The sequence below is a fragment of the Pieris brassicae genome, chromosome 11, assembly GCF_905147105.1.
Source record: "Pieris brassicae chromosome 11, ilPieBrab1.1, whole genome shotgun sequence".
Taxonomy (NCBI): domain Eukaryota; kingdom Metazoa; phylum Arthropoda; class Insecta; order Lepidoptera; family Pieridae; genus Pieris; species Pieris brassicae.
In genome coordinates, this window is record NC_059675.1 from 8647360 (window position 1) to 8667455 (window position 20096).

The 20096-nt window shown below is 31.9% G+C and overlaps 5 protein-coding genes across 11 annotated transcripts in view; 4 read left to right on the top strand and 1 right to left on the bottom strand.

The window, feature by feature from the left end:
• The window catches only part of LOC123716729 (solute carrier family 12 member 4), a 165126-nt gene that overhangs the window by 49809 nt on the left and 95221 nt on the right, over nt 1-20096 (bottom strand). The window lies entirely within an intron of this gene.
• LOC123716736 (trypsin CFT-1-like) lies at nt 4-5145 on the top strand. 3 transcript variants are annotated; one of them, XM_045672618.1, is made up of 4 exons: nt 4-104; nt 3666-3852; nt 4033-4294; nt 4572-5145. In XM_045672618.1, the coding sequence occupies exons 1-4, from the start codon at nt 86-88 to the stop codon at nt 4869-4871; spliced, it is 768 nt and encodes a 255-aa protein (XP_045528574.1). In that variant the 5' UTR covers nt 4-85; the 3' UTR covers nt 4872-5145. The 3 variants fall into 3 exon arrangements, with proteins under 3 accessions (XP_045528574.1, XP_045528575.1, XP_045528572.1); XM_045672619.1 differs by lacking the exon at nt 4-104 and adding an exon at nt 2755-2963; XM_045672616.1 differs by lacking the exon at nt 4-104 and adding an exon at nt 3444-3535.
• LOC123716735 (trypsin, alkaline B-like) lies at nt 6735-8717 on the top strand. The gene is made up of 4 exons (XM_045672615.1): nt 6735-6810; nt 7186-7357; nt 7648-7912; nt 8214-8717. The coding sequence occupies exons 1-4, from the start codon at nt 6735-6737 to the stop codon at nt 8517-8519; spliced, it is 819 nt and encodes a 272-aa protein (XP_045528571.1). The 3' UTR covers nt 8520-8717.
• Nucleotides 11813-13362, top strand: LOC123716738 (trypsin CFT-1-like). The gene is made up of 4 exons (XM_045672621.1): nt 11813-11927; nt 12134-12296; nt 12512-12767; nt 12997-13362. The coding sequence occupies exons 1-4, from the start codon at nt 11879-11881 to the stop codon at nt 13291-13293; spliced, it is 765 nt and encodes a 254-aa protein (XP_045528577.1). The 5' UTR covers nt 11813-11878; the 3' UTR covers nt 13294-13362.
• LOC123716737 (trypsin CFT-1-like) lies at nt 14605-17403 on the top strand. Its single transcript, XM_045672620.1, has 4 exons — nt 14605-14676; nt 15078-15246; nt 16121-16376; nt 17048-17403. Exons 1-4 carry the CDS (start codon nt 14631-14633, stop codon nt 17342-17344), a joined length of 768 nt encoding a protein of 255 aa, XP_045528576.1. The 5' UTR covers nt 14605-14630; the 3' UTR covers nt 17345-17403.

A 20096-nucleotide genomic window follows, 5' to 3' on the forward strand; every position in this document is an offset into this window, starting at 1 on the left:
CCAGTAAAATAGTATGTTTATAATATTGTCTCAGCCTAACTTTACATTTAGGCAAAACTAACAAATCTGACTCTGACCATGGTTTATGAAAAGCAATCATAGAGGTATGTAAATAATGTAACAAATTTAACGTTTTATAAAAATAGATTTTTACACGAGCTGTATGCATGACATTCACAATGCAAAATAAAATCAATACCTTGCCGGTTTTTATACGAGCACTTTCCACATTAATGTCCTACTCGTTTTGTTAAAAAAACGGCAACTGCCGGTGCGGCCTGTTTCACAATATTTAGCGAATTCCGCTAGCCATACCGTCAAATTATGTTTAACTTTTTGAATATTTTTTATTAAATGTAAAAGAAAACAGATATTAGGATTACAACAGTTGTAAAAACAAGATTGTTAAGAGAATTGTTCAGAGCCACAATGCTCTAATGTTACTTTAGAAAGAGCAAAGTTCTCTTTAACGTAACGTAAAGATTTATGCAGTCAGGCTTTAATTAGGCAAAATGCTTATTATAAAGTAGAATAGGACTATTCAAATTGCCGTATTTATTAAGTAGTTTACATGAATCATATATTAATCACATTAATACATGTATGTTTGTCTATTATATATTGTGTGCTCATTAGGCCGAAATAACTATATCACCGGAAATAGTTGCCCGTAAAATACACCTCTTTGATATCTTAAAATGTTTATAAATGTTTAGTTTTAATGATAATTTGTATAATAAGCATATTTCTATTAATCCCGTATAATAGAAACAAATATTATAATATTTATGAGATATTGTAAACAAAGTGGTAGTTCAATCAACTCCTTATCTAGAGACTGCATAGTTTTGGTATTTATATTTTATAACTATGACTAATTTACACGCAACAATTGCTGCAATAATTCAATACTTATTTATAAATTTTCAGACTAGTACTTTACAGAAATAAAATTGTCCTGCTTTAGTCTAAACTATGTGTTATATTCCTGCTCGACAAGATGTAGTTATATAATATTTTTATCAATTTTTAGTTTGACAAATCGTAGAATTTTTTGATGTAGGTATAATCGTGTAGTTCTATCGTTTTAATAATGAGTAAAGATATAATAATTATGTAGGAAATAAATAAATATAGTGTATTGTTAAATAAGAGACATACTTAGAAAAGAAAAAAATGTTTTAAAATTCTGTGTTATGATGTGTTATGATTCTAGAATCGTACAGTACAGTGATATCATGACATAAATTTATTATGAATAGATATTCGCCATAAATCATAGCTATGCAATATTGTATGCAAATGTAGACGTGTCTGGATTGATATCACACAAAATTGGAAACAATATTCAATCAAGAGCTGTATTGCCGGTGTTATACCGGTGATAATGATGTTACGTTTTCCCTTGTAAATGTCAGGCAAAGCCGCGATCAAAGTTCAAAAGGGACGGGAGGATGTAGGTAAAACTTTCTTCGATATTGGCTTGTCTTGAAAATAATGGCTAATATGAGTTAAGTTGCGGTGGTGGTTGTTGGTATATTCAAATAATTGAAATACTTAAAGTTTGAAGCTATGACAACTATCTTAAATAGTTCAGAACAAGAATTTATGACTAACATTTAAAATAGTAGGGGTAAATAAAATAACTGCAACTGTAGATATTTATCGATCCTTAAAACTATGTGACACGTCTATTGAGTCTAATAAGTGATGTTAATATATTTTGCATTCCTGGGAGCAAGAATGTTATCTTATAATTTATGGATGTACGAAAAGCACATGAGGTTTTTTTATTACAACCAAACTGCTTCGTAGAATTTATTGTATACAAGTGGACGTTAAACTAATCATTAATACATATTTGGTATGTAATCACTGTTCTACTTAACCTAAATATGTATGTTAATTAACTAAGGTTGGGTTTGTATTTGACTACTGCCTTGCCATAGTGTCCGGTGTCTTTTGTCTAAGGTTAGGTTACTTATATAGGTCATGTTATATATAAATAACGAATAATTCGAAACTATGGCATATTTAAATGACTTGCTACCACAGCCTTTGTTCAACGCTTGGACCGACTGAAGTTTTTTTAGTATATACCATTTTATGTGTCCCATATACTTATGTTACAATAATTTAATAAATTAAACTTAAATAAGAGTCTAGATGTGTAATATAAACAATAATTTACATTATCTCATTAAGTTAGTCAAATAGATTCTTATTAAACAACGTATATTGCGCTTCATTGTGTTTTATCGAATACAGATATAAATGTATTTTACGATATTGCGTTCAGAAAATGGATGTTTGCCAACTTTCTTAATCTTATATAGGGTTATATTTTGACCTTGTTAGGGCGTTGAGAAACATGCTTATGACTAGATCTTATTGGCAACCTTAAAAATGATTAGTTTTTAACGTTGCCAATAAGATCTTAAGAAATAATATCTACAGCACTCGTAATATTTCACTTAATAAACGGTTTTGAATCAATCACTAGAGCTAAGTTGTCATACATCATTTGTCATACTTTAGCATTACCATCTCCAGGGTGAATAGCACTTCATAAACTTACATAATCATTATTGAAAAATGTTATAGAGTACATTGTGGTCCGGACACATTTTAAAACATAATTTTATCGTCGTGAACAAATTCCTTTCTAAAAACATGTTTTTAGAAGCTCTTAAATGTAATAATTTAGATAGATAAAGCATAAATACAAGCTTTGCAATTAGATTAGTCGGTTTCTCCATTTAATCCAACACAATGAGTGACGCTTTCATAGAGCAAAGCCACATTCCTATGTTAATTTGACACTTAGAATAGACGTGTTGACAGGATTACGCTGGGTAAATAGGTTGACCTAAGATAAATTGGTTTGAAAAACGTTGCAGTAAATACAGTAGCATTTAAAATAAATGTATAGAATATAAAATGCCGCAAATCAGAGCAGTCAAGTAAGTTAAATTCTGATCACTCTGAAAAAATTAATTAATTCGTTATCTTTTCTTATAGACTATAATGTTATATAAAATACCGGCGATATATATTTTATTTGCCTAGTGGGAATTGCTTGTGTAGGTTGAAGCGTGCGAAGTTATTGTTATTTCAAGTTGTCAGTTTACTACAATATCTTATTATTACAGGTGGGCATTATTCAATTTCTAATTAAAACAGATATATAAAGCATTAAGAATGAAGGAATATCAATTAAAATTTTGACATATGTATTATTATTATTTATCGAAGAAACAATCGACCTTTGCAGACGATAGAGTTTAATTATAATGTCCTAATTCACTTAGACAATCAGTAAATTTATCAGCCTTTATATAATTCTTATAAATTTAAATTAATGTATATTTAATACTTTGACAGCTGTTTATAAATAAAGATAACTTTTCGAAGATTAATAAATATTTATCGATTCCGCTACTTTATAAAACGCCACCATTTCTATTACTCGTTTATAAAGAGTGAAAAATGCGTGGAATTATTGGGTTATGTTTAGTTTTGGCTGTTGCCACAGGTATATACAATATCGATGGCAGAAGTTTTTATACGTAGCGCGAACTCATTGATCAAAATATAGTCATTAACTATTTGATTTGCGATTTACGTTTGGGTTCATGTCAAAATAAATTAGGTTTAATTTGTAGCAAACCCCACAGCAAAAAACAAGCCCAGATATAGCAGGATAATCGGTGGCGATGTGACGACTATTGATCGGTATCCATCCGCCGTAGCACTGATGGGATATGACTGCTTTGTTAATGTTCACTACCAGATGTGTGGCGGCGCCATTATCAATAGTAGATCTGTTTTGACAGCGGCTCATTGCCTAACGTAAGTATATTAGCACAAGTTATAACAAATTAAATATTAAATTTTGTAAAATGACACTTTTACCACCTTATACCGTTATAATAACTGTTATAGGTTGGTAGGTGAACTAGATTATTATAAAAATAAAAATGTTATAATAATATCATTTGTCATATACCTACTACATAGTTAATTTTTTAGAGACATTGTGCCGTTATACTACCGGAAGATGCGCGTAGGGTCTGCGTTTAAAAACTCGGGTGGTGTCGTTCATGACGTTGCGAAAGTAATAATACATTCCGAATACATATCACGAACTGTAGTTAACGACATTGGTATAGTTCGTTCGAAAACTTCGTTTGAATTCAATGAAAACGTAGCACGCGGAGCGGTTGCAGGAATAAATTATTATTTAGGAGATAATGAACCTATATGGGCAATTGGATGGGGAATGATGAATTTGGTAAGTTATAATAAACATACACAAAATACTCGTATAAAATATGCAAGCTCTTGTTTGTATCCGATGAGTTACACCCAGTATTAAAACTGACGAAAATTTTGCGTCAAATATTTGTTGTAAACCAGATGTTACTTCTTTCTTAGCTAGTTGAGACTTTTAATGTTTTATAATAATTCTTGTTATTAATAATTAAAACTCATAGCAAAAATAATGTCGTAGCACATTAACATACAAATATTACTTTGTAACATTATTTTATAATAGTAATTTCTTATAGACAACTGGCGAAGGAGCCGAGCAGTTAAGAGAAGTCCAAGTATACTCAATCAATTGGAACATATGTGCGCAGCGCTATAGTGAAAATGGCCAGCACTTAGGAGAAAACATGTTTTGTATGGGCCTGTTAGACGTTGGAGGAAAAAATACTTGTTTCGGCGACTCGGGAAGCCCTGTTTATCACAATAATGCAATCGTTGGTGTATGTTCTTGGGGACCGTCACCTTGCGCAGACGCTCGATTCCCTTCGGTTAATACTCTCGTTTCAGCTTACGAAGATTGGTTAAGGGCTAATGCCTAGTTACCTTATAAATATAGTTTGTAACGAAAAACTTAGTTAATTTTTTAATTTATCCTATAAAATGGAATCAATCAGATTAAATTATTCAATCAATAAAAGTATTTTTATCTTTATGTGTTATGGTAATAAGAAGTAAAAAGCAAGATATGGAAATAATTGTATTAGCATAACCAAAAAGCCAAAGCCAAACTACTGAGAAAATTATGTTATTTAAATATTGGTACGCTTATTTTTGACATGCATTCATATAATGTTAAGGACCAAGTAAAAAAAATAGCCATATTTTATAATGATCATATTATTTATTTACTTTTAATTTTTTTGTTGCATCAGACTCTTTTTATAATGCCTTGAAGCTTTTAAATTCTAAATTAGAATAAAATGTGTTCTATTTTTAAAATACATTATGGTTCAAAAAACTTTTTTTACATAATATAAATATTTAAATAGACAACTAAAAAACTTTGTCTACAATGCATTTTTTTAGAGTTAATCTTTTTCATACATATTTTAAAACAGGTTGTCTTTATTGCTTGTTTTGCTAGCTTGGCAAGTTAATAAATCTGTAAAAAACATATTGGTAATATTAATGATTAGTTATACAAAAATATAATTAGCTAGTTTTTATAAAAAAACTATTTGATCTCAGGTTGTATGATTGAAAGTCAAAACGATAGCCGATCTTGCTAGTACTTGTATGATTCGAGCGCGTGGTGTATTTCGTCTTTTATTTTACAATTAGGCATAGAGTCAAGGGTTTGAGTTATATTTTGTATTTATTTGTTAGAGTCATAGGTTGTATTTTAGAATTATTTTAAACAATTAATTTGCCAATGCCATCAACGTCTAGTTCAGCTAGGTTTATAAACGAACCAATATCCGATCACCAGTATCTATTTCATTGCCCAAGCTCATCAAACAATTGGTTTTGGTGTAAGGATCATTTGGATTTCTATGAAAGTTTGATTAAATTCTGCTTTATCGTATGTCTAAACTGACTTAATTATTTCATAAGAATAACTATTCTTTGTATGTATTCATAAAAAAATATTGATATTTTTTCAAATAGGTTATATCTAAATCCATTATTGTTTCACCAAAATAGAATTTAAGATCTTCACTAAAGTAAGGCGGTATCCACTACAGGGATAAAAGCTTGATATTTTCACTTCGATATACCCTCCTCGCTTTGTAACGTACGACATTAATTGTTGTTTGGAAAGTTTAAGTTAAAGTTACAGAATTAATAAAACACGTTCTTATATTAATAAAGAGATTAGACAACCAATCCATCTAGTTGGATTGAATAAAAAACGAACGAACTGAAAGTCTTCTATTCGTACCTACGGCTCGCTTGTCTGTTACTTTTAATGGTCCAGTGAATAGGTTATCTCGCTCTTACAACTTAATTACTACGATTGATGAAAATATTGGTATATATTACAACAATCTTCCATCTTACCGTAACTTTGTATATTTTTCTCTTAATGAGGTTTATGTTTCTACTTAGTTTTAGTTATTATTTATGTATTTTTTATTTCGTGATTGCTTGTTTAGTTTTTTCTTTCCTTTGCTATCTTCCTTACTATGCTATATATATAGCATGTGTATAAAATTTGTAATGTGCTATACTTACTTATATAATTTTATGCATACACGTTGTTTTAAAACTTATAAATAAATAAAAAATGATCTTCCGGACATTTGTAAATAGCAAATTATCATATACACAAAAATAAATGAATTAAAACTTCTGATATCTCGCCTTAATTCGACTTTAAGAGATTATTATATCTTAAATGCTTATCCGTTCTATATGATATAAGCGGTAGTATATACTTTTTTAAATAGTTCCAAGTAAATATGCGACTTCTCAGCGTCTTTTTGGGTCTCGGTGTTGTAAGTTCTGCTTCTAGCTGTGGCTTACGTTTGCAGTCAGGTAAAATTAATACATATACAAAATATACTGTTTAAAATATGTGTATGTATTATGAAGTTAGTCAAATGACTATATTTTATGATCGTATCTCAATCCTACATTAAATCCAGGAAAAAAGATTCGATATGTTCGTTGACCTTAAAATTCTATATTATTAACTAAACATACGATTTGTTTTAAGTCAAAACGTTTTTATAAATTTTATCTATATAAACCAAATCTAATAATATTAATAGGTAATGTTTACTTTAAATTTTTTTTAATAACAAACGATTACTAAGGAATCAGAATATTACACATCAGCTGCAATGGTGAAAGACCACAGCTATGTGCTATCTTAAAAGTTAAGTTAAAAATAATCTCACTTATTTTCAGCAAAGTCTGAACGAAAGCCTAGAATAGTAGGCGGTACCGAGACTACTATAGATAAACATCCATCTGCTGCCGTACTTCTTGATTACAACGAGAATTTAAACCATCACTGGCACAAGTGCAGTGCAGTTATTGTTAACGTAAGATCTGTTGTCACGGCTGCAGCCTGTGTAAGGTATTGCAACAAAACATTAACTATATCTATTTAAAAAAAATTAGAAAATGTGGTGTTTATTCTCTGAACTTTTTGAAAAATCGTAGTTTAGGAATATATTTTAATATATCTAAATATATGAAATCGCGATGTAACTGATGTCTGTGAATATTAACCGTTAGTAACAGTTAACCTTCTGATGAAAAAGGTTTGTTTCATAAGAAATATAATTAGAATGAAGAAGAATGTTTCAAGAGTTATTATATGTTTTGAATTATATATAATTCGAATAGTAAACAATTTGTTTTCAGAGAATTTATTCCAGTAACAACATGGCGAGTTCGTGTGGGCTCCAGCTTCTTATCCAGTGGTGGTGTCATACATACCGCCAGCAGATTATTTCTTCACCCAGACTACAATATGTGCACTAGAGACAATGATATAGCTATTATTCGATTAGCGACGGCTATTGAGTACAATGAGAATGTTCAGCGCGCATCCATTGCTGGCAAGAACTATATCGTGCATGAGAATCAGGCTGTTGTTGCTGTGGGCTGGGGAATATACGACCAAGTGGTAAGCCAAAATACTAAAGAAGTGGAAGTCTCTAGTCAAATTGTTTAACGTAATTTGGATGTCCTTAATTGGGTATACATTTATGTTACTCTTTTGAGAAAAAAAAGCGTACAGGCAGGCGTGTTCCTGAATGATAATATAACACACACATATATATATGATATATAATTATATCTTTATCCGCTTATGTCGCCACAAAGTAAATATCTCTAATCAAAAAGGTATTTTATTGTACTTATTACTTATTATGACAATTGAACATTTATTTGAAAAGAAAAGCAACAATAAAACATTTTTTCAGACCTATCCAGGACATGGATCCGAACATTTGCGTGAGGTTGTGGTTCGCACCACTAATTGGGAAAAATGTGGTGAAGTCTACAAATGGAGGACTGGTTTAAACGTAAGTCAGAGTATGATCTGCACAAACACTGAGGTCGGTCGCAGACAGTGTCAAGGTGATACTGGCGGTCCAATCTATCATAATGGTGTTTTCGTTGGCGTTCATGTATGGGATGACGTAGAACGTGACTGCAGTAATCCTGATGTACCAGCAATTAATATGAAAGTTTCCAACTACGTGGACTGGATGAAACAAAATGTTTAAAATGAAAATCAATGTATAATATACATATATATAATGATTTGGAGTTAGTTGCATAAATGACGAATGAAAATAATAAAAAAAAATTGTAAATATTTTTGCGAATGCTTGATCGGCATGGTGACAAATTGTAAATTACTGACCTACCCAATTTATTAATTATAAATATTAGTAGTCTTCAATTATAGTTAATCAATAGAATCCGTGTGTTTGTCTATTAAATAAATTTAAATAAAAAAGTTCAGTTTTTTCAGAAAAGTTTTCTGTATCTGTTTCATGATCATTTGTTAACATAATAGGCAAGTAGCTGTTCAGCCTTTCGTGCCTGACGCACGCCGTCGACATTTTGGGTCTAAGGCAAGCCGGTTTCCTCACGATGTTTTCCTTCACCGTTCGAGCGAACTGTTAAATGCGCACAGAGAAAGAAAGTCCATAGGTGCACAGCCGGGGATCGAACCTACGACCTCAGGGATGAGAGTCGCTGAAGCCACTACGATAACACTGCCCGCTCAACGAACTTTAAGAGTTTGTTTAATTGAAATTTGAAGTGAGGGAAAAAGTTATTGGTTATTTGAATATTACTTAACGAACGCCTGTTGAAGTGTACATAGCAATATCACAGTTCTACAGCTTACAGTCTTCGAAAATGATATATTTTATCTTTGACTGGACTACTACATTTAAAACACCTGTGTCTGCTATATATGAATCATCGATTCTTATGTTTAAATAATCTTCTCTAGTCGCGCAGATGATGAGAATCTTACTGAATTTAGACTTGTAGCGTTGCTTAACAATCCATATTCAACTGTTCCTAAGTAAACTATGTGGACTTTTTTTTACGAGGTTTTGTTTGATTTTAGACTAATGTCTCTAGTTCTAATGTCAAAATATGAAGGTGGTAATCCACCTTCATATTTTGACATTAGAACTAAATGTAATGGCTTAGATTTCTTCTTCTTCGTGTACAATCAATAATTGTTCGTACAGTTAAGGTGTTTGAAGGGTTCGATGTCGTTATGTATATTATGTCGTGAGGAAAAGAGAACTATAGATTTCTATAGAAAGCACATTTGACAACACTTTTTGCAGTAGAAAAATACGTACGTTATGGGTACAAGTTGTAGCGTAAGATTTACGTCAGGTATTTTAAATATTTATTTAGAAGGTTTGTAGGTTTGAACAGTGACTTAATCGCTTATATAATTTAAAGTTTGAATGTTAAAATCACCACAGTAACATAAGTATGTATAAATTATCTTACCAATCGTGCTTACAAAAATTGTTTAGGAATATGTTCACTGATTTCTGATAACAAAGCATAATAAATTTTCTTGGTGCTCTATTAAGCACAATACATAAGTGGTAATTTAAACATTGAAATAATTATGTCATTAAACATAGTTGATACTATACTATATAATTATCTGATTTTTATAAAAAAAAGCAATACTACTATTAACAAATAAAGTAGTTAGAGAATATTGAAAAGAATTCGTTTACGATTTGGTATTGTCGATTTAATCTGGTTTATACTTACTGCAAGGTATTACAGTTGTACCGTTTCACAAGGCTTTCACGCCGTCAAATAGATTTTCGTAGATCTTTTCATGCTCGATAGATCCATGGGGACCATGAGATTAATTAACACACATATTTGATATCTCGTTGAGAAAACTGAATCGATAAAGAAACTATACCAAAAGAGATAAATGAGTATGATTTAAACAGAAACGCATCATTTTCAAGTAAGAAGTATGACTCGCGCTCTTGACGAATTTTATTGAATAGCGCTTTATTTGTATAAACATACAAACAGAATTTAAATAACATTAATATATGAATATTAAACCGTAAATAAGAAACCGCACATTTGTTTGTTACTCCTGATATCAATTTTTATTATAAAATGAGTTGTACGATTTGTAAATCTGGCAAGTCCTGGGGATCGAATTTGCTGCATTTGATAAACTGGTGCCTATTTGTTGGAGTGGAAGTTTTAATTTCGAAATTTCAAAAACAATATGGCCGCCATATTTAAGCCTGTATGATGAACGATGTGAATTTTGCAAGGCATCTTCTACTTTGTCTGGCGTACCGAAAACTGCTCTTCGCTTCTCAGTCTCCAACTTTGATACCACGAAAACGTCGACTCGTGTGGAACCTCCACGTGTGGCGTTCCATTATTGATTTCTTCCAGTTTTGGCTAAAACATTAACTGAATTGTCAGGAGTATATATATATCATGTCTATTATATCTTTATATTATAAATATATATGAACTCAGAGGTAATGTCGTCCTAAACCCTAGACACCGTCATCTCGGGGGCCGTGATGATGGTAGTATACCTTTATAATTGTTTCTAACACTAATTATATAAAATATCTGAAACAATGTTGTATTTTGTTATTTTCTGATTTAACTGAAACAGGAATTTTAGTTATACAGATTTGGAAAAAATACAAATAATGGTTATAATTTGGTTGATTTATATTGTTGACCAGTCTGTTCAGTCATGATACCTGTTTATAGCTTATTATTTATAATGTATTTTTAAGAACTCCTTATCAAATTTAACGAGAAATCTATATTTCATAGATTAGACAACTATCAATGAAAACAATATGTTGTTGCAATTGTTTAAAAATACCTTAAAATTAATCATAGTTGCTATGGTTTTGTTATATGTCATAAAACAAATCCTCTGGCTTTGCACATGATAAGCTGTTTCTCTTAATAAGAATTTTGCATTATAAATATTGTTTATATTCTCAATTACTACAGGTGAATATATCCAAAAGGATTTTTTTTCATAATTACTTCGCAATGGTAAGATATTTTAATGCATTACCATAATAATAAAAAAATGTGCTAAACATAAGGAGAGAGAGAAAATATCGCTGGCACTATACCAGAAGAAGCCCCAAACAATAGCTGAGAAAAATTTGCTTTAGTTCACGTTAAAATTAATATTATTAATATATTTGTATGCAATTATTGTGATCATTATTATTGTAGTTAGTACATTATAACAATGAAATTTAATGTCTAAATAAATTATGATTTTTCTTTCTTTGTAAAACAACAATAATGAATAATTCTAGAATAAATGTGAAGAAATGCGAGGAACGAATACTCAACAAGTGTTTCCCAATTTTTAAATAAATAACAGTTGCCTTGTTAAGTCAGACTTCGACATTTTTGTTGTGATATTTATGAATTAATACTTTGATAAGATTTGTATTTCCAGTAATCAGGCAGCTTATCAAATGTTGTCTCTAATTGTTCTGTTCGATCTAATATATAAAGACAGATGTTCTCTATTTGGTGCCATAAGTATTTTTGGTAATTTATAACAAATATGCGTGTTTTAAGTATTGCCTTGACTCTCTGTTTAGCTGCTGTCTCAGGTTTGAATTTATTATTTTCTTAGTGGTAATCTGAATGTAATTCTAAGTTTCATAATTTAGTTTTGATATTAAAATGTCGTGTGAGTTTATTATATTATAGTGGCATCGTTTAGTATCTCATGATCCTCATATCCCATGATAATCACAAACATTATCTGGAGAAAATACTTTTTTATATGGAATATTTATTCTTCTTTTATGTTCAGCCTCGCCTCAAGGGAGAATCGCCGGAGGAGCAGTTACTACAATCAACGAATACCCATACGTTGCTTCAGCATTATACTCAAGAAACAATGTTGCCTGGATTCAGTCCTGTACTGGAGCAATCATAAATAATAGAGCTATCCTCTCCAGTGCTTCTTGCTACGTGTAAGTTTGTAACAGTTAATGAGGTCTCTATATATCTCTCTATTTCATTATTTGAAAAAAATACAATCTTGTCCTTGCAGATTACTTATATATCTATCAGAGATGCGCTCAAAAGTTTTGATTTAATTATTTATAACATAGATTTTACAAATCTCCTTAATATGTATTCTATTGTATTTATATTCCATATCAGTAATTTGCCGTAATTATTTCAGAGGTGATCCATTGAGCCGTTGGAGGATTCGTGTGGGGTCTTCCAATGCTAACAGTGGTGGTATTGTACACAACGTCTTTTCGATCATACTCAATGCTGGCTTTAACGCAGTAACAAGAGACAACGATATCGCTATCGTCCGATCCAGTACCTTGTTCACATTTACCCCCTCTGTTAGTTCTGCCTCGATTGCTGGTGCTAACTACTTTGTACCTGACTACTCTCCTGTATGGGCTCTTGGTTGGGGACGTATTGGGGTACGTGAATAAATTTAGATTGTTTGTGATTTAGAAATAATATTGAATTCAGTAACTACTTGCATTTGGTAAGTTTAAGTATACAGATTATAATAATAATGTTATAGGACTTAGGTGATTGGCTAGTAAGCCACCAGCCAGTGTTCAGTAGAACATAGCTTAAAGAAAATTAGGGATACTATTATATATAACATTTACTGCTATATAATTAAATCGTTTCGATTTACAGCAAAATGCTGGCCCTTCTGAGCAACTTCGTCGCGTTCAAGTCTGGACAGTAAATGACATCACATGCAGAAACGCATACCGACCTGTGGGCTTTACAGTCACCGACAACATGATCTGCAGTGGTTGGTTAAACACCGGTGGCCGAGGACAATGCGCGGGAGACAATGGTGGTCCCTTGATTTATAACAATATCCTGGTGGGAGTCTACACATGGGGACAAGAATGCGGAAGCAGTAGGTACCCCGATGTCAACATTAAAGTATCACGTTATACACAATGGATTAGAAACAATGCTTAATTTTATTAAAATGAAAATTAAGACGTATACAAATACTTTTATTGAATAAAATATATATTATAAATTGTATATGGTTTTCTTAAATTTTTATATTAAGTATTATTTAAAAAAAATGTAACGAAAGCTACAAAGTATATTTAATCTGGCACTAAATACTGTTACAATTGGAAATTTACAAAATATTACATTTGAACTTAGAAACTGTCATTTTTATATCATTGTTCATTGGTATTTCTAATTTTGGCGCCAATACATTGTACAAAAGGTTTTATCTCGGAAGATGAAGATGAAACCTAGAACGATGTCGCGTATTTTAAAATATGACTTAGGAATGATATTTAAAAAAATGAATAGGGTGGTAAAACCGAAACAACTACTGAAGCGGTACGCAAAGGGAGGTCACAGAAAATTTTTGTTTTATCTGGATGGGAATTTGTTTACAATAGAGAAATATTTTGTCAAACAATATGACCGTATTTATTCTCAAAGCTCTAAGGAAGCTTTCCAATTAATCGACAGATTGCAACGTGGGCACTATCCAACTTCAGTGATGGTTTGTTGGGGTTTTAGCTATGAAGGAGTGACTGAGCCATACTTTTATGAAAATGGTATCAAAACATCGACACAAGTATATCAAGATTCACTATTATTCTTGAGAATGTAGTGAAGCCCCTTAACAACACCATGTTCAATAACTAACAATGGTCCTTCCCGCCACAGTCGGCGCCAGGTCATAAAGCTCGGTCTACACAGTCTTGGTTTTAAACGATCGTTTCGGATTTCATCAGAGCTGAAGACAGGCAGCCGTCGACTAGTCCCGATCTTTATTCGCTGGATTATGATTTATGGTCAGTTTAAGAGTACGACTTGCTCTAAACGCCATGATAATTTGGAGTCCCTAACACAATCCATACGATTAGCAGTGAAGAAATAGTGCGTGCTCCTATTGATATCTGGCCTCAACGTTTAAAGGACTGTATTGCAGCCAATGAATACCACTTCCAATAAGCTTTTTATTTTTTAAATTGTTTTATATTTATGTATTAAATACACTGTAAAAGTAATAAATGTTATTTGCAATAAAAGAAGCTTATATGGAAGAATGTCCACCGCGCAGTGGGTAATATGGTTTCCTGCTTGAATTCTTTATCTTCTGAAATCAGTACTTTTAAATAATAATTCTTAGTAACCACTTTCAATAAGTAGCGTATAGTTAAAATGATTCATAACTCCTCAAGGATTGCATATTTCACTTAATGTTATCTATCACAGTAAATAAAACACTTTATATAAAATACACTGAACGTTTAAATCAAGGTAGTGGTCAATCGAGAACCATGCAGCCAATACAAATATTAGTTCTTTGTCTTACTATTGCATCGGGTAAGTTTGTTGCATTATATTTTTTTCCAAAATTGTGTCACAAATTAAACTTCACTAATAAGAAGAAATTTTTGATAATTTGTTATAGACAAAAATGCTGGATACATTGGAAAATATTGTTCACGATTAGAATTCTAAATTATCTTATTTCTAATTATCATTGACGAACGTAGGCTTTGCAATATTTTCAAAAACGTTAGGGTATGAAAACTTTGATAATGTAACTCAAAACATCAATATTTAATACCTACACGCTATTAGAATATCATTTGTACTTCATTAGTTTATTAATAGTCTTAATTTTTTGTATCATAAGAGTTTATTTGGCTCCTTAATTCTTTAGTCAATTATGTTATATAGTTTAAAATAGATTGAATACAATTTAACTTTTAATGTTTCAGCGGCTTCCGCGCCACAACAAAGGATTGCCGGAGGATCGGTAGCGGTTATAACTTCATATCCGTTTGCTACCGCATTATTGAGGTCCAAGGACTATGTAACTTATTCCCAAGTCTGTGCTGGCTCCATTCTCAATACAAAATCAGTTCTGACTGCGGCAAGCTGCTTCTTGTAAGTTATGTTGTTACAATGGAAACTTACTTTGATTGCTTCGACTACTTATTTAAACAATTTGTAGCCTTTTTATTTTGTAAATATTCCAATTTGCAGAAAAATGGTTTTCTTAAAGAGTAATTAATCTGGATCACCGCTCTGGGCGTCTACCATGGGAAGGTTCAGCATTCGGTGGTGGACGCGCTGGCTGTCCTTCGTATTCTTGGGTGGAACTCTCCGCTCAATAAGTATTTTAAGAAAAGAGCGTACCAATGATTAATGACCGGCAACGTACGTGCGAGCCTTCTGGCATTGAGTGTCCTAGCCTGTCCTGTCAAACAGGTGTCCAGGTGTGCCTCATGCCTTTTTGCCCTTTTGCCCCGTGGTCTACGAAAAACTTTGTAATAGTATTAATTGTAGGTATATTGGGTAGAGTGGGGTTAATTGAACATAGGGGCACGTTGGGCAATCGAAATATCTCGTAAACTAATATATATAAAACTAGCTAAAAGAAGGAGTCGTGGGAGGGGTAATCACCACGCAATCGCTAGTGGCAAATGGCGTTTTGTTACATTGTTTATCTCATGTTTTCATCCGTCAATGTCAAATGTTATCTGTTTTCAATTAGGTACCTAAGTGTCAGACTTCTAGAAAATGTATTTTCGATTTGTAAATAGATTATGGGTCTAATTCTTGCAATTTTTTTACAACCTCACTTTTGTTTTAAAATTTACTTTAAGATCACCCTAAAATGCCTAGGGATTTTTGTAGGGATCTTTGTATACATATACAATGAAATAAATATCCTCAAATACAAAGCTAAAAATATTTTAGAAAGCCCTAGTCAAAAAACGTCTTGACACTTTTCGAAATAAGGTATATTTTATTTCAGCGGTGATAGTACAAGTTTATGGCGCATTCGAGTTGGATCAAGCTGGGCGAATAGCGGTGGGTCTGTCCATGTTGTAAACCGAGTAATCCTTAATCCATACTACAATCCACGGATTCAAGATGGCGATATTGCTATAATCCAGAGCTCATCCCATTTCATTTATAGTAATTCTGTCAGGCCTGCTTCTATAGCGGGTGTTAATTATGTGCTCACTGACAATCAAGCAGTTTGGGCTATTGGATGGGGTTCTACTTACGTAAGTAACCTAAACTAGATCATTTAAAATACAAAACATTAACTTACGCCAATATAGCTAAAGATGTATTACAATTATGTATGGACTCGATACCAACTCCGGGGAAATAAATACAGATAACACAACTTTCTCTACAGCTGTGATACTTTTGACATTCAACACCTTTTGTCTTCAGTCACCGTGACCAAAGGCCATAATTGTGTATTTACAATGTAACTCTGAAATGATTAAGGTAATTTAAAAGAGATAAGACTTTGACATCTAAGGTGTACTACTAGGTGTAATACAAGAACCAATTTGCTAATGTTTTAATAAACAATACGCTTTTTTACGTTTAACTTTTCTTAACTTAGTAATTTTCGTTTAAAAACATTTCATGATGAAATATGAAAGTTCATGCGTTCCTGTTCCGTATTAGTTACTATTTAAAATATCTTAAAGTTGTCGTCAAGATGCTCGTAAAGATTATTAGCGTTAATGAAAAACAGTAAATTTCTTGTTAATGTGGAAATAAATACTCTTACTATATTCTTTATAATACTCTTATTATACTCTATTTGGGATATGTTTCTCTTCAAAAAATTCATATAAACAAAATCAGAATGTTTGTTAAACGCTAAATAAATTCCTCTAAAATCAAAACCTACGAAATAAAGATGATATTCTTGCAGAATGGCGGTCCTCCTTCTGAACAACTACGGCAAGTGCAAATTTGGACAGTCAATCAGACGGTGTGTAAAAATAGATACAGAACTTTGGGTCACACTGTGACGGACAACATGCTTTGTTCCGGCTGGCTGGATGTGGGAAGTCGAGATCAGTGTCAATATGATGCTGGTGGTCCCCTTATTCACAACAATGCTGTAGTGGGCATCTGTTCTTGGGGTTACCAGTGTGGTACCCCAATATACCCCGGTGTCAATACACGTGTCTCCCGTTACACCCCTTGGATACAAGCCAATGCCTAACTGACTTTTGCTTAATATAATATTTGGCATTGTTTAGTAATATTAAATGTTTGATCTAAGCTAAAGATTTGTTATTGCATTATTTAATGGTTATTCCAGCTATAAGGATATTATTGGTAAGTCAACATATTTGATAAATCTTGTAATGATAAACTTTTTAAAATTGTAAGTCGTGTATAATGTTAATCAACAAAGTTATGGAGGGAGGTCTGTCATTGTGTTGTTTTTATTTTAAAATTTAACAAAGACCGTACAATAACAGATCATGTTATATAACTTGTATACATTCTATGGTTCCACATAATCAGCAATTAATCGTATAATTTCTATGAAATTTATTGATACGTATTAGATATCATTTAGTAAGTGACAATCTATAGCAATTAACTCGAGGTCTGACCGCGATATTGGAATACTCCGTATGCGGCATCTAGTCATTATATCCAACCAAATGGTAGTTTCCGCCACACTGTCTCTGAATAGTTCGCTACGAGTGCTACGGCATTTACATCTACTTAGGTTTTATGAACTATAATGCATTATGTACTGAAGCGTAACGAAATGGCATTTTGTATATTACTTCTACATCTAGATTAAGATCTGCAAACTAATAAGCGGTTGGACAAAGAACTGAAATAATTAAAGCATAACATGATTTAAATTAAAGACTGAAGTTTATTTTGTATTTAAAACTCCATTATTTTTTTAAATATTGGAGACCTAAAACACAATCCTATGACGGTCACGGAACCACCATTAGGCTATCCCGTTTCACGAATTACTCTTAGAAATAAAAAAAACTTTATAAAGACAAGAACTCCTGACAGTATAGAGTTTTTATCGGATGTTTTGTGTTAACACCCTTATAATATCAATAGTAGTTCATACAATAGGTAAGTTAATATAATTTACTCTTATGATATTCGATCATCGCTTATTATAAATTGAACCTACATTATTATTGTTAAAACCTATAAATTGTATGTCAAAAACTTCTATGATGGAGGGAGATCAGGAAGTCAGCCATAGTATGATCATGGAAGCATTCGGAAATGTTGTTGCTATGAAAACTGATTGAATACTTTGTAAGCGTAAAATTAAAGTTGGAAGTTAAAAACGAAAAGTGTAGGTTAGATGAATACACAACAATGAATGACGGCCGTGACCGCAGCAGCGCTCTATTCGCAGCACAATGCAACTCAAAATACGTCTATCAAATAAATTAAACTGTAGTTTTAATAAGTGTGACCATACATTGTACCTAACACAGAGTAGCATGGCCAGGTGGCTTGAGCGTGTGACTTTTAACCTTGAGGTCGTCGACACAAGAAGGCAAGAAGGCATGTGTTAAGCATGCAGCAGGGATGATAAACAATAAAGAATTTTAAAACAAAATGATCAAAGAACGCAATCTAACTCCAAGATTAGGCCAGACCATAATAAAATTATAGCGCCAGTTGATTATTATATAAGAAAAACCCCAAACAGATTATTTTAAGGTAGAGAGTTTTTAGAGACTATACAGTACGTATAGTCTTTTATAAAAATCGTGTCAATGTTATGACATTGGCACGAGTGACCCTCACAAGGTTACTATGACAATTTTTTGCGAAAAAAGCACTACCGACTTTAATAGAATTACGGTCGGGATGTCGCACTAACATGATAGAGTTCATAAAAAATCGATACATCGTATGACGTTGTTTTAATTTTTATGTACTCGCTCCGGTTAAAGGTCAAATAATATAAACAGAATAATGCCATTAAAATTTCAATAATAAAATTATCTTGAAATTGTGATGTTTAAACTTTTTTTAAATTTACGCATGAAATTATTAGTTTTGATATGTGTTATCACATATATGTGAGGGTTTCTCAACACCGAGGTCCTGCGTTTGATCCTCGGTTTGAATTGTATTTGGAATTGTAGCTTATATGACACGTTTGTCGGTTTACCATAGCAGTGCCATGTATTGATTACTTACTCAATCCAGTCGAAAAGTATCGACATCTGTTAGAATCTTTTGAAGCTAACAGATAATTGCGACTGTCAATTACTTATAGACAAATAATTTGCAATAAAATAAAATTGCGACTACAATTAAAGATCTAAGCTATCCTATCTCTTAAGTTGGACCAGACTGCTCACGGTGTGCCAATTTAATTTAAAATCGGTTAAGTAGTTTAGGAGTCCATCGCGGACAAACATCGTGATAGGAGATTTATATATATATTATGATTAAAACTAGTTATAAAAATTTTAACTTTCATTTACATTGTATTATAATATATTTAGTCAAAGTCCCGTCGATACGGAAAACTCTCCTCTCACATTAAACTCTGTATATTAAATAAAAGTTTATATAGTGTATTAAATAAAGGTTTCAAATAATATAATGGTTGTCAATTGTTTATACATGCTTTCAGAAATTTATATTGTGTACACTAAGAAAGACATAATAAGGTACTTCTATGCAATAAATCAAGGCATATTGTTTCTTTGTTTACAATTCGGTCATACTAACATAAAATTTATTTTGTATTAATTATATTACTTTCATAAAATTATGAGTTAATACTAGATCCGACTCATGCCGACAACGTACGAATTCACCCGAATACCTGCATCGATTTTTGCTTGAACTTGCCCTGGTTCATACATGGCGTTTTATTACACCTATAAGGGGCGGTCACGGTTGCTTCGAAGGTATTACCGTGATCATATTATTGAATTACTTAATAGTAACTGAAG

Excerpts from the sequence above, each read along its gene's own strand:
- LOC123716736 (XM_045672616.1), top strand. The coding sequence starts at position 3,490 with ATGCGTGGAATTATTGGGTTATGTTTAGTTTTGGCTGTTGCCACAG. Across the intron at positions 3,853-4,032 it reads ACAGCGGCTCATTGCCTAAC|AGACATTGTGCCGTTATACT; the intron begins GTAAGTATATTA and ends TTAATTTTTTAG. Across the intron at positions 4,295-4,571 it reads GATGGGGAATGATGAATTTG|ACAACTGGCGAAGGAGCCGA; the intron begins GTAAGTTATAAT and ends AATTTCTTATAG.
- LOC123716735 (XM_045672615.1), top strand. The coding sequence starts at position 6,735 with ATGCGACTTCTCAGCGTCTTTTTGGGTCTCGGTGTTGTAAGTTCTGCT. Across the intron at positions 6,811-7,185 it reads TGGCTTACGTTTGCAGTCAG|CAAAGTCTGAACGAAAGCCT; the intron begins GTAAAATTAATA and ends ACTTATTTTCAG. Across the intron at positions 7,358-7,647 it reads ACGGCTGCAGCCTGTGTAAG|AGAATTTATTCCAGTAACAA; the intron begins GTATTGCAACAA and ends ATTTGTTTTCAG.
- LOC123716738 (XM_045672621.1), top strand. The coding sequence starts at position 11,879 with ATGCGTGTTTTAAGTATTGCCTTGACTCTCTGTTTAGCTGCTGTCTCA. Across the intron at positions 12,297-12,511 it reads TCCAGTGCTTCTTGCTACGT|AGGTGATCCATTGAGCCGTT; the intron begins GTAAGTTTGTAA and ends TAATTATTTCAG. Across the intron at positions 12,768-12,996 it reads TTGGTTGGGGACGTATTGGG|CAAAATGCTGGCCCTTCTGA; the intron begins GTACGTGAATAA and ends TTCGATTTACAG.
- LOC123716737 (XM_045672620.1), top strand. The coding sequence starts at position 14,631 with ATGCAGCCAATACAAATATTAGTTCTTTGTCTTACTATTGCATCGG. Across the intron at positions 15,247-16,120 it reads ACTGCGGCAAGCTGCTTCTT|CGGTGATAGTACAAGTTTAT; the intron begins GTAAGTTATGTT and ends ATTTTATTTCAG. Across the intron at positions 16,377-17,047 it reads TTGGATGGGGTTCTACTTAC|AATGGCGGTCCTCCTTCTGA; the intron begins GTAAGTAACCTA and ends ATATTCTTGCAG.